General features: G+C 37.5%; 1 protein-coding gene across 1 annotated transcript; it reads left to right on the top strand.

The window, feature by feature from the left end:
* Positions 1-2,704: 2,704 nt before the first annotated feature.
* Positions 2,705-13,535, top strand: LOC113523800 (cytohesin-2). The gene is made up of 14 exons (XM_026909868.3): positions 2,705-2,849; positions 3,413-3,473; positions 5,137-5,219; positions 5,321-5,385; positions 6,675-6,741; positions 7,611-7,729; positions 8,551-8,631; positions 9,094-9,206; positions 10,072-10,220; positions 10,348-10,459; positions 10,818-10,894; positions 11,004-11,075; positions 11,808-11,956; positions 12,195-13,535. The coding sequence occupies exons 1-14, from the start codon at positions 2,844-2,846 to the stop codon at positions 12,283-12,285; spliced, it is 1,245 nt and encodes a 414-aa protein (XP_026765669.3). The 5' UTR covers positions 2,705-2,843; the 3' UTR covers positions 12,286-13,535.
* Positions 13,536-13,576: the final 41 nt, after the last annotated feature.

Raw genomic sequence — 13,576 nt, 5'->3', positions numbered from 1 at the left:
TGTCTCTAATCACACTAATCACACTAATGTTTCTAATCACACTAATCACACTAATGTCTCTAATCACACTAATGTCTCTAATCACTCCAATCACACTAATGTTTCTAATCACACTAATCACACTAATGTCTCTAATCACACTAATGTCTCTAATCACACTAATCACTCGATTCACACTAATCACACTAATCACTCTAATCTCTCTAATCACACTAATCACACTAATGTCTCTAATCACACTAATGTCTCTAATCACACTAATCACTCGATTCACACTAATCACACTAATCACACTAATCACTGTAATCACACTAATCACTGTAATCACACTAATGTTTCTAATCACTCTAATCACACTAATCACTCTAATCACACTAATGTCTCTAATCACACTAATCACACTAATCACTCTAATCAATCGATTCACACTAATCACACTAATCACTCTAATCACACTAATGTCTCTAATCACTCCAATCACTCTAATGTCTCTAATCACTCGATTCACACTAATCACTCTAATCACACTAATCACTGTAATCACACTAATCACTGTAATCACACTAATGTCTCTAATCACTGTAATCACACTAATGTTTCTAATCACACTAATCACTCTAATCACACTAATGTCTCTAATCACACTAATCACTCTAATCACTCTAATCACACTAATCACTGTAATCACACTAATCACTCTAATCACACTAATGTCTCTAATCACACTAATGTTTCTAATCACATTAATCATACTAATCACTCGATTCACACTAATCACACTAATGTCTCTAATCACTCTAATCCCTCTAATCACACTAATGCCTCTAATCACACTAATCACACTAATCACACTAATCTCTTAATCACACTAATGTCTCTAATCACACTAATCACTCTAATCACACTAATCACACTAATTCCTCTAATCACTCTAATGTCTCTAATCACACTAATCACACTAATCACTGTAATCACACTAATGTCTCTAATCACACTAATCACTCTAATCACACTAATCACTCTAATCACACTAATCACTCTAATGTCTCTAATCACACTAATCACACTAATCACTGTAATCACACTAATGTCTCTAATCACACTAATCACTCTAATCACACTAATCACTCTAATCACACTAATCACACTAATTCCTCTAATCACTCTAATGTCTCTAATCACACTAATGTCTCTAATCACTGTAATCACACACTCCTGCATGGCGATATGTTTAAGTATTAAACAGTACATTAAATGAATCTCTTTTATCTACTTTATAGCATTATATGCAAATGTAATATGTATTTTGTTTCTTCTTCTTCTTAGTAATGTAATCTGTGTTAAGCAGTGAATTCAGCAGCAATAACAGTTACATTACTGCTTTATTAGGGCTCAAGTTCATAATCTGTAGTGTGTGTGTGTGTGTGTGTGTTAGTGGCTCTTCTACAGCTAGTAATATTTCTATAAAAAAACAAGCTGCATCATTTTTGTGTAGTTTATAAATGATTTTATTCATTTATTCTTCTTTTACATAAAATCTAACATTTATATGTGTGTGTGTGTGTGTGTGTGTTAACAAACAAATACTTTATAAAATAAACTTAGTAAAAACTTCTTCGAATAAACACAGTAGCAGTCTACAAAATCACACACCTCCATAAGCACTTCTTTAAAAAAAAGACAGACTTTAACACTCTTTAGTGCAGTAGCACGGATTTGGGATGCAGCTTTCTGTGACCGGAAGTGTAGGCGCGGTCACGTGACGTGCTCAGGTGCACTGCAATTCCAATTCAGGCCACTAGAGGGCAAACTACAACAACAATTACAACCAGAACAACCACACACACACACACACACACACACACACACACACACACAGATGTGAAATGACTGCGTATGTAATATAAGTGCACTATAAAGGGTTTAAGGTGTAACTGTTTAGTGCACTACATAGGGAAGAGGGAGTTATTTAGGACTCAGACATGAAGGAGTGAATTATTGAGAACATTTTCCTCCATTTATTGTCTCTGTAACTGTTTTAAAAACAAAGAAATGAGAATTCACAGAATTAAACTGTTTAATACAACAGTCAGTGTTTCCATCATTAAATTAAACTGTTAGGTTAAATGACTGTGATTATTAATGTGATCTTATCTTTGGAATAATGTTTATATTGTATTGTGATATAATAGCCTGTTAATAATTTAGTAATGGTTAGTTAATTATCAGTATTTTAATGCCACTGTCATTAATGTGTTCACTTCTTCTTCTTTACTGACAGTCAATGAAACTGTCTTTCTGTTTCATACTTCACACAGTCACAGCAATACAACTGTCTTCAAACACACTGAAGTGAAAGAGACAGGGAGAGAGAGAGAGAGACAGAGAGAGAGAGAGAGAGAGACAGAGAGAGAGAGAGAGGATATGTGTGAGAGACAGAGACAGAGAGAGAGAGAGAGAGAGAGAGAGACAGAGAGAGAGAGAGAGAGAGGATATGTGTGAGAGACAGAGAGAGAGAGAGAGAGAGAGAGAGAGAGAGAGAGGATATGTGTGAGAGACAGAGACAGAGAGAGAGAGAGAGAGAGAGAGAGACAGAGAGAGAGAGAGAGAGAGGATATGTGTGAGAGACAGAGAGAGAGAGAGAGAGAGAGAGAGAGAGAGAGAGGATATGTGTGAGAGAGAGATAGAGAGAGAGAGAGAGAGAGAGAGACAGAGGGTGAGAGAAAGGGTGTGTGTGAGAGAGAGATAGAGAGACAGACAGAAGTTGTTCTTCACTCGTCCTGTGTTGTGTGCAGTGAAATGAGCTGAAAGGTGTTTGGAGGATTTCACACTGAACTACACACATGAAGGTAAGAAATAATGTTATTTTGCCTCGTGTTGAATTTATTTCATTTGATTTAACGCAGCTGCTTCCTGAAAGAAAAAAGTTCAATATTTTAAAGCGTTTCACTGTGAAAAGGTTTGCAGAAGATTCATTTTTACTTCATGAATAATAATATGTATATATCTTAATTCATGTATACAGGGATTACACTCACACACACACACACACACACACAAGTGTATAAATATGCAATTATTATAAATGTGTGTTAATGTTAGTGTTAATATTATATCAATATAATTTATATTCTCTTTCATTTAAACATTTATAATTAAATAAACATCTTTCATGTCATGTACAGTGAAATAAACTGCAGTGTTTTTCTGCAAGAGCAAAACAATAGAAGTGTGTTTGTGCACTCGGTTCCAGTCCGACTTGGAACCTTTACTGAAAGAGAAGAGATTTTCTCGTCACAAAACGTTTTCTCTCTCACACACACACACACACACACACACACACACACACACACACACACAAAGGGAGAGTCAGTGTTTGATTTATTTAAATGAAATGCTTTTTTCTCTGCAGTCCCAATCCTGCAAGGTCAACATGGACACGACGAGAAAGGACAGCTTCCTGTGGGGGAAAGGTACCGAGACAGAACCCAGCACTGTACATGCACTTTAAAGATGGAGACGATATTTGTGCACAATTAACTATAATTTTATTATGAAGAATAATTATAGTGTAAATTGTGTAATCATACAGTTTCACATTCACTCTGGAGTGCAAAAGATTATAGTTTTTTTTTTTGTAATGGGAAAAAATTGAAAGTGTATACAGTAGTGATTACAGTATGTTAAAATTAAAATGTGAATCCTGAAACAAGACTTCACGGCTTTAGTAGACTGAAAAAATAAAGCTGAGGATCTGAAACATGCTCAGAGGATGTGAAAGAGTTTGGAGGTGGTTATGAATATAAAGTGTGTAACAAGCAAGTTAATCAAAGTTATTTATATCACATTTAGAAAGGGGGCACAAACTTTTGTACTGGTTTCATGCTGGCTTTTTCAGTATCTAACTAAATCTTAACATACACAATTTGTTATTTTAACTGAATGTCTTCTTGTTTAAAATACAGGTCTTTGTAGTTGTTCTAAGGGTGTGCAAACTTTTGCACTCAGTTGTATGCATGTACATATTAATTTCACATTCCACACATCAGTATTCAGAACTCAGACGTAATGACGCACTTCAGCACTGTTCAGAAGTTACGTGAGAGTTACGCACAGGGGGCGGAGTTAATCTAAAACAGGGGCGTGTCTCAGGTACGCTGGATTCTGATCTTGAGCTTAAGCGCATGTTTCTTGCGTGATTTCGGCTCGAGTGAGGAGCAGCGTTACGTCCAGCGCCACCGTCTGACAGTTTAATATAACCACAACACGTCACGCTGAGATTTATGTTTTAGCTGTAAATTCACTCACACACACTGTGGAACGTCATTCAAAGACAAAATTAAATACATAAATATCACACTGTTAATTAATTAATAATATCATCACTTTAAAGTCCATGAAAAGTTTTTATGTTTACGCACAGAACACATCAGAGGAGACGCGTCTTAATCAGAGGCGTGGCTTATCTGGAGGAGGGAATATTTTATGTAAGAAATGATGAATGAAGTTAAAGTTTCTCCGTAAGTGTAGCAGATGAGTGCTAGGTCAGCTTATCCTTCACACCGTGCGCACGTTTTCTTTACAGCAGATTCCTGATAACAATGCTTGCATTCCACACACACACACATTACAATTTCACAACCTCGATTTAGTTATGATTTGTAGGATTTATGTTTAAATATAACGCTAGTTTCTTCTTCAGTCCGTATTTTCTATCCCTGAGTTTTTTTATATTTAAATATGAGTGTTTGTGTTTAGAGGTGGTGGTCTAGACGTTATTGTAAAACTCTGTCTCAGACACTTCTACTCAAGAACAATCCGGTAACCTCGGAGGCGTGAACTACACGCAGGTGATTTTAATAATCTGAAGCTCAGAATCTCCACTTAAGCAGCTGCAGAACCTGACTCTGAATACCAGGAACTTTCCTCATGTAAATACAGGCGTAACTCTCTGACTCGAGTCTCTGACTCCGAATACTTTCACAGTTAGAGTTTACCAGTTTGCTGATCTACGGTTGAATTAAAATGGTTTTGTCTCTCGGTTCTACTCAGAACTTCAGACTTTTCATGTGTTTAATGATGTTTAAAGTGAAATATTAAGAAGAGTGAATAGTGAGATGTTTTCTGTCTTCACAGCTCCATCAGGTTTCAGTGAGAAGGAGAAGAAGCCGATGGAAACCATCACAATGCAGAAGAACAACATTCTCGATGATATTCAGGTAGATGATGTCCTGATCACTCACACTCACACACACACACACACACACACACACTTCCTGGAAGCACTTGACCGATCATATTTCCACATTGTCTCTCACAGAAACTCCGGCTGGAGATTGAGAACGTTATGAGCGAGATCCACACCATGGAGTCCAACGAGGAGAAGTGAGTCACTTACAGCACCACTCACAGTTTGGGTTCTCCAGTGCAGAACCACACGTATTTAATTCCTGTCATACAAACAATTAAAACTATTATGCTATCAACCATCCTTCCTCACAGTCTTAGAGAAAAAAGCGTTCTTCAAGGGTTCTTTAGATGGTCAATTGTTCTGATATGTGAATGTTTATCTTGCTGTTCACTTTCCAGCATTAGAGCCATTGTCCCTTCTACGGAACCCATAAAAGTTCTGTAGAAACCTACAACAAAGTAGAACCCTTTTTTGGAAGGTAATAACCCTTAATTATCTATCAGATCCTTAAAGAACCCTTGAAGAACCCTTGAAGAATGATTTCTGCTAAGTGTACACTCTGAATGATGTCCTGAGTGATTTACACCACCACTCACAATTTGGGGAACTTTAAAAGGTTCTATTTAGAACCCTACCACAGTGTTTCCCAACAGAAAGGGCTCCAAATGGAATTTATTTGGGAGCTAAGAAGCCTTAATTATCCAATGATCCCTTAAAGAACACTTTCTTTCTAAGAGTACCCTCTGAGACATTAAGTGATCTTCAGTTGTCCCTCTAAAGGAACCCTAAAGGTTCTATGTAGAACTTTATAACAAGGCGTTTCCAAGTAGGACTCTTTTTTGGAAGCTAAGAACCCTTAATGATCCAATAATGATCTTAATGATCTTAATGATCCACTGAACCCTTCAAGAACCCTTCAAGACATCAGTTTGATCTCAGTTTTAAATAAAATCATTCCAGCTGAATAGTTCTTGTTCAGAACATTGGAGAAATGAAGAAAGTTAAATTATAAAGGAAATTGCAAAAAAGGTTCAGAAGTGTTGAAGTGTTACTGTTCTGAAATCATCAGCACCGCTCCTGTCACTTTACTGTCAGAGTGTGTTATTCTCGGCGTAGCACCCTGGAGAACCGAAAAAGAACTGAGGAACCGGAAAAAAAGAAGCGAGTCTCATTTTCAGTGTAACAACGACGGTCATGACACAAAATAGTTCTTTACCAGGAAACACCACACATAGTGAGATAGACCACTGCTCACTGTGAGTGTGTGTGTGTGTGTGTGTGGGGGCGAGTGTTTCCTGTTTTATCAGTATACTACAGCGTTAACGAGAAGCAGAACCTGTAAATGTGCACACAAAGCGATATGATGTGCAAAAGCCACTTAATGAGAAATTGATGATGTCATCACACGTCATAAATAATAAAACCATGAATGTCATCACGTTGTGTTTTTATCTCTGATCCTTTGATCTTTTTTCCTCGTCAGTAAGAACGTCATCATGAGCAGAATGTTCCTCTGTGGAAAGAAGAAGTTCAACATGGACCCGATAAAGGCAAGGTTTTTATTTTTGTTGAGAAAATCAAACTGAAAGAATTAAGACAGAAGAATAAAGTGTGAAGCACAACACGGAAAAAAAGCGAGGTAAAAGACGAGATATAGGACGGAGGTAAAGAAAGTGTAAAAGAGAGAAAAGAACCACATCCTGTGTCAGTGAAGAACAAATGCAAGATGAAGCCACACTTTAAACCTGCACCATATCTCAACATCATCTACTGGAAAAGAGACTCGCTGCAGTTAAACGACGGATTTCCGGCGACATCAGTGATATTGAACGGTGCATGGAACAAATGACCACGCAAAAAAAAAGAGAAAGAGAAATCATCATTTTATTAATTACAGCCATATTCACAGCTCTGAATTAAAACATACTAAATAAACATTTTTTAATAATATTTTTAATAAATTACATTTCACCTGCTCTTAAAAAATAGTTTTTTTTCCCACAAAATGATATTTCTCAGACAATAATATTTCATTCTTACCCAATATTATGAACTGAAATATATTAAACATCATTTTACTTGGTCCTTGATGTCATAAGAGTGACATAGACATGACATTCACATGCTGTTATGAGCTGTAATAGCACTTTATGTCACTAGTTATCATGACAGCCGCTATAATTTTATGCCATTATGCCTTAAATGCTAATATTTTCTCACTAGGTATTTGTTTGAATGTTATAACAGATGTTATGAAATGTTATGAAAGCATTTGTAACATTTTATTATCTATTTATTCCACAGAAAACAAATAGATCACCTTTTATGATGCTTAGAACTTATAACTATTTATGAACAATCACTGTATGTTAATGTACGTGTGTGTGTGTGTGTGTGTGTGTGTGCGTGTGTGTTATAGGGGATTCAGTACCTGTTAGATAATGATCTGTTGGATGAAACTCCAGAAGCAGTGGCTGAGTTTCTGTATAAAGAGGACGGACTCAACAAAACAGCCATCGGGAACTTCCTCGGGGAAAGGTACGCAGATTTTAAACCCTGTCTCTACAAACCGTCTCGAGATTCTCACCAACACGGCTACAGTTTACAGCTGTGGATGTTTAGTAGATCATTTACAGACTTTTATTAGCAAATGTGAACTTTATTAATTAAATCTTTGAGATGTTGGTGAGAATCAGCTGAAAGTGAATTACCGAGTAATAAACACTGTGTGTGTGTGTGTGTGTGTGTTACAGTTAAGTAGTTAAAATGTTTACAGTTACAGTTAATGTTCACAAGTTAGTTTCTGTTGTCACTTAGGTTATAGCAGCTATAAACACTCGCTTTATTCTCTTTCTCGAAATAAATAAGACCAAAAAAACCCTCAGCTTGTCATGTTACTGAGAAACCGCAAAGAAGCGTAAACTCCTCTGTCCTGAAGATGTCAGAAAACTTAATTACAGCTTCACCTCTGACTGTTACAAAGCGCTGACACTGGAGACTCCTTCCATACATGTTACATAAACATCTCCTTACAGAAAAACTTTCAGGCTCCACCTGGTGCAGGCTTTGTGGAGGGTGAAGAGGAACTTTTTTCTTTTCTTCTTTTCACATCTTCATCACGCAAACTGGTTGAAGGTTGAACAGAAGTGCAAACTCGTAAAAAATTACACGTGAATTTGTGAAATATCTCCACGATGACGATCAGGCACGTTTTATGTCACGTCCAACGTACACGTCCCTGACAATATTTCTGGATGAGATTATTCTGTGTGTTCCTGAAAACTCTCTCAGATCCTCATCAGTTCTCCATAAGAACCTGTTTATAATGAATATGGTTTGTATGATTTTAATGATTTCAGAGAGGAATTCCACCTGCAGATCCTGAAAGCTTTCGTAGATCTTCACGAGTTCTCAGACCTCAACCTGGTGCAGGCTTTGAGGTGGGTGAAGAGGAACCTTCTTCTTTTCTTCTTTTCACATCATGCAAACTGGTTAAAGGTTGAACAGAAGTGCAAACTTGTAAAAAATGAAAAGTTGCACAAGTTTAAGTTCAGGATTAGGAACAGAATTAAAAATGTTTACAGATCAGTAGGGAATAATTCTCATTAGAGCGTGTCTGATATTTGGCTGAGGAATTCCTGCTAACTTTATAACCTTTACAGTCTAAAATCACGACCGTGAGACGACTTTCACTGGCGCACAGATTTGGACCTGTGTTTTATGTGTTAAACGTTTCTGTTGAAGCAGGAAGACATACTGAAACATTTGGAGAGCATCAAAAAGGATGGTGTTTGTCTCTTTTCCAGGATTTGACATGATAGAGTCCATGAGGAAGTTCACAGGATGTCATTTTGTTAGCTCCGTAACAAAACAGAACTTTTTTTCGATGTTTGTGTCCGCAGGCAGTTTTTGTGGAGTTTCCGTCTCCCAGGTGAGGCTCAGAAGATCGACCGCATGATGGAGGCCTTCGCTCAGAGATACTGCACCTGCAACGCCGGCGTCTTTCAGTCCACAGGTACGAGAGCCTGGAACATCACCAGGAACCTGGAACATCACTAGAAAAACACCTTAACAACACACAGTATCCCAGTTCACATTCATAACAAAGAGCAAAACACAATTTTATCAACACATTACTGACTCACGGTTATTCCAACATTATTGCAAAGTCTATACAGACATTTATTTATTTATAAAAGTGTGTGAGCTGAGCAGCTGAAGATTTGAAGTTTTATTCTCAGACCTAACAGTGAATGTCTGGCTTTGTTAGGATTTAACCTCACACTCTTCTGGTCAATGGACCAGAACCTTAACCTCTGAGTGGTCACTACCATTTATGGACATTGTGATGTCACTATTTTAATATCAGCTGATCACATGACCATGCAAAAAAAAACAACAACAAGCAAATAAGCGTGCATAGCTAACGTTCACTCTTACAAAATCTTGGTTGTCCCTCTGGGGACCCTTATGTAGAACCCTATAATGTAGAACCCTATAATGTAGAACCCTACAATGTAGAACCCTATAATGTAGAACCCTATAATGTAGAACCCTACAATGTAGAACCCTATAATGTAGAACCCTATAATGTAGAACCCTATAATGTAGAACCCCTCATTAGAGATTCACAATACAGAGTGAAAAATAATTTATCCTGGAAGATTTACAGAAAAGACAAGCTTTTCTCTTTAACTCTGGCAGCTGAAGATGTTCTTACATGTAGCACATTTTCGTACACAATTAACACAAACATGAGTACAAACAGAACACATTCAACACGACTGAATTAATATTTGTGGGATAAATTAGCAAACAGAGTGTTTCTACACAGAGACTGATGTAGAGAAGCCGTGGGTTTGTGTGTGTTCTCGTCACAGACTCGTGCTATATCCTGTCCTTCGCCATCATCATGCTGAACACCAGCCTGCACAACCCCAACGTGAAGGAGAAAACCTCTCTGGAGCGCTTCATCAGCATGAACCGAGGCATCAACCATGGAGGAGATCTTCCCAGTGACCTTCTGACGGTGAGGAACCCTAACAAGTTCCCTAACAAGTTCCCTCATGAGTTCCCTAACGAGAGAACCAGAACGAACCTGCGTCTCTCAGCACTGTGTGTGTTTTTAATCCTCGGTTTCTCCTGATTTCTTTTAGAAACTGTACGAGAGCATAAGGAGTGAACCGTTTAAGATCCCAGTGGACGATGGGAACGATCTCACACACACCTTCTTTAATCCTGACCGAGAGGGATGGCTGATGAAAGAGGGTGAGACTCGCGCCTACAGCTTCTCTGTTCTTTTAGGATTTATGTTATGTTATCACGGTATCATTTAAAGTAATTATAAGCTTATAAATGATAAGTAATTGTAAGTTAATAAATAAATAAAGATAAATGATTAATTTATGGTCAGTACATGAATAATTATTGTGTGCACTATGCATCTTTTATTTGTTTTTATAATTTGTACCATGAAAGAAGATACAGATATTTGTGTTTCTACTTCTTTTATTTAATTTTAATTCTTTTTTCTTAAATATTTCTAAACATGTTCAGACTTGAGGATAAAAATATCGTAAGTCTAGTATTTACTCACACACACACACTAACACGCCCCGTCCTCTAGGGGGCAGAGTGAAAACCTGGAAGAGGAGGTGGTTTATTCTGACCGACAGCTGCCTTTACTACTTCCAGTACACCACTGTGAGTAAAATCTGACTAAATAATAAATAAATAACATAACACCAGCATCAGCAGCAATCGAAACCATTACTTTGGATGGAACATTAAGACCTCTGGTTTACATCTTCAGGACAAAGAACCAAAAGGGATCATTCCTCTGGAGAACCTGAGCATCAGAGAGGTGGACGACCCACACAAACAGGTACAAATAAAATAAATCAAAATAAAATAAAATTAAATTAAATAATGACCCCTAATGTGCCCTACTACGCAAAAGATCGCAGCAGTATCGTCGCATATCAGAGCAGACTGTATCCTGATAAAAGTAATGTAATTGTGAAAATGGGTGTGGTTCATATGAATATATTAGGAAGGGGTGTGGTTATGTGCACTGCTGTATCCAATCAGATCAGCTCGTCACACTGCCGCTGAAACATGACTTACGTGACAGAGTTTACTTTAGAACATGAACGAGCCTTTAGAGGACATCTGAATATCAGGGATGTGTGTGTGTGTGTGTGTGTGTGAAGTTTGGTACTCACTTTCATGAGAGAAGTAAAAGTGCACACTTCTAAGGTGCCTTTGTTCATTGAGTCATAACAGCAGTGCAGTATGAACAAAGCCGTTACACACACACACACACACACACACCCAAGAAGTGAATTTAGTCTTTGTGACATTGTGTTTAATTCCACTGTGTGTGTGTGCGTGTGTGTGCGTGTGTGCGTGTGTGTGTGTGTGTGTGTGAAGTTTAGTACTCACTTTCATGAGAGAAGTAAAAGTGCACACTTCTAAGGTGCCTTTGTTCACTGAGTAATAACAGCAGTGCAGTATGAACAAAGCAGTTATACACACACACACAAGAAGTGGATTTAGTCTTTGTGACATTGTGTTTAATCCCACTGTGTGTGTGTGTGTGTGTGTGTGTGTACAGTTCTGCTTCGAGCTCTTCAACAGTAAAGGACAGAAGATAAAGGCGTGTAAAACAGATCCGGATGGTAAAGTGGTTATGGGGAAACACCAGGCGTACAGGATCAACGCTTCTTCTGCTGAGGAGAGAGAAGACTGGGTTCAGGCAATCAGGTACACACACACACGCACACACACACACGCACACACACACACACACATTTAAGGTAAAAAAAAAAAAAAGTACATGTAAGTGAACATCATGATAAAATATGTTAAAGCCATTTGTTTACTTTTGTACAATGAAACAAATGCCTGTACCTTTACTTTAATATTTCATTTCTGAAAGTGGATTTATTAAATCTGAATTAATTAAACCTGACATGTCTTTCTGTTTTATTTTAATCTTCAGGGCCTGCATCACTAAAGACCCGTTCTACGATCTGGTGTCTGCTCGCAAAAGGAAAATCATCAACAACAACAACACAGAGTGCAGTAAATAAAGCAGAAGTGCTGTTTTATTGATTTATTGATAATTCTGTTTGTCAGACTCTAATCACTGAAGGTTCAGTCTGAAAGTCGCTCTGAGGAGATTAAGGTCACTCGGAAGTCATGCGATTGAACTACAGTGTGGTTTCTGACCATCAGGCTGAAGTTCTCACGACTTCACTTCCTCTGTTCTGTGTAAAATATCTTTTAGCTCTTAGCACTGGGCTGAAGTGGAAGAATTTATTCTTGGAAATGAAGCCTGACACACTGACGCGCCCTCCCCTGCATTTTCGCATTAACTATGGTATTAGTTTATTGTTAGTCTGAGGGGCGGAGCTTAATTCACTGTATTGTGTATTTTAAATGGTTTTAAACTGTAATATAAATGTTGATCTCTAATCCAGGTTCTAAAGCTGACACTGTACATAAACTCTCTTGTGGTTAAAATCAACTCTGCTTCATAAGTCGTGCCTTTCAGGTGATGTGTGAGGATTTTTCAGTGTTGTAAAAACTAGTTTGATCGTTTTTAGAATGAGTGTGAGGTGTGCTTAAAGTGTTTATGTAACTTCCGTAAGGAATAAAACACTTGGGAATGTGCTGTTATAGGAAAACAATCAACTTTGATGTGATGTAATGAAATATTTTCCTATAACAGCACTTCTGCAAGCGTTTTATTCCTCTTCCACCACAGCAATTTACCATCAGTTACAAGTTTTAACTTCACACTTCATTCATTAATAATTAAATTAAATGTTGTGTGAAACGAGTTAGTTCCCGTTGTCACTTACGTTATAGCAGCTATAAACACTCGTTCCCTCACCAGCGTCTCTTTATTCTCTCTCTCTAGAAGTTAATAAGACAAAAAATTAACACAGCTTGTTACGCATGTTACCGAGAAACTGCAAAGAAGATGTCTGAAAACTTCAAGCTGCACGTGAACTGTACACGTCCCTGCGAATGAGCTGTTACTATGGAAACGATAATATATTAGAGCGAGCGCATTAATCACACAGAAACCTGTGATCTGCAGCTGCACTACTGTCAGAGCTACTGTTATAGGAAACTAATCAACACCTCCTGACAGCACTGTGGTGGAAAAGTGCAACAGTGCATCGTTTATTTGCGTTTACACAAGTGTGTTTAAATGTACAAAATGATCTATGAAATGTGAAATGAAGGCACAAAGTTTTAAAGATGTACAATTTGAGTGAAAATGATGTATATAGAGATGATTAATTTATTAAACTCGCATGTATTAAATGTATTTAAGCTGTGTGTGTTTTTTATTCTGCACTTTCACATGTA

Source organism: Pangasianodon hypophthalmus, chromosome 13 (genome assembly GCF_027358585.1).
Source record: "Pangasianodon hypophthalmus isolate fPanHyp1 chromosome 13, fPanHyp1.pri, whole genome shotgun sequence".
Lineage (NCBI taxonomy): Eukaryota > Metazoa > Chordata > Actinopteri > Siluriformes > Pangasiidae > Pangasianodon > Pangasianodon hypophthalmus.
Note: the sequence above shows the minus strand (reverse complement) of the source record. Positions and strands in the feature narration are given on the sequence as shown.

Bases quoted from the DNA above. Each gene is read 5' to 3' on its own strand.
- LOC113523800 (XM_026909868.3), top strand. The intron at 5,220-5,320 runs GTAGATGATGTC...TGTCTCTCACAG, and splicing joins ACATTCTCGATGATATTCAG to AAACTCCGGCTGGAGATTGA. The intron at 11,957-12,194 runs GTACACACACAC...TTTAATCTTCAG, and splicing joins GACTGGGTTCAGGCAATCAG to GGCCTGCATCACTAAAGACC.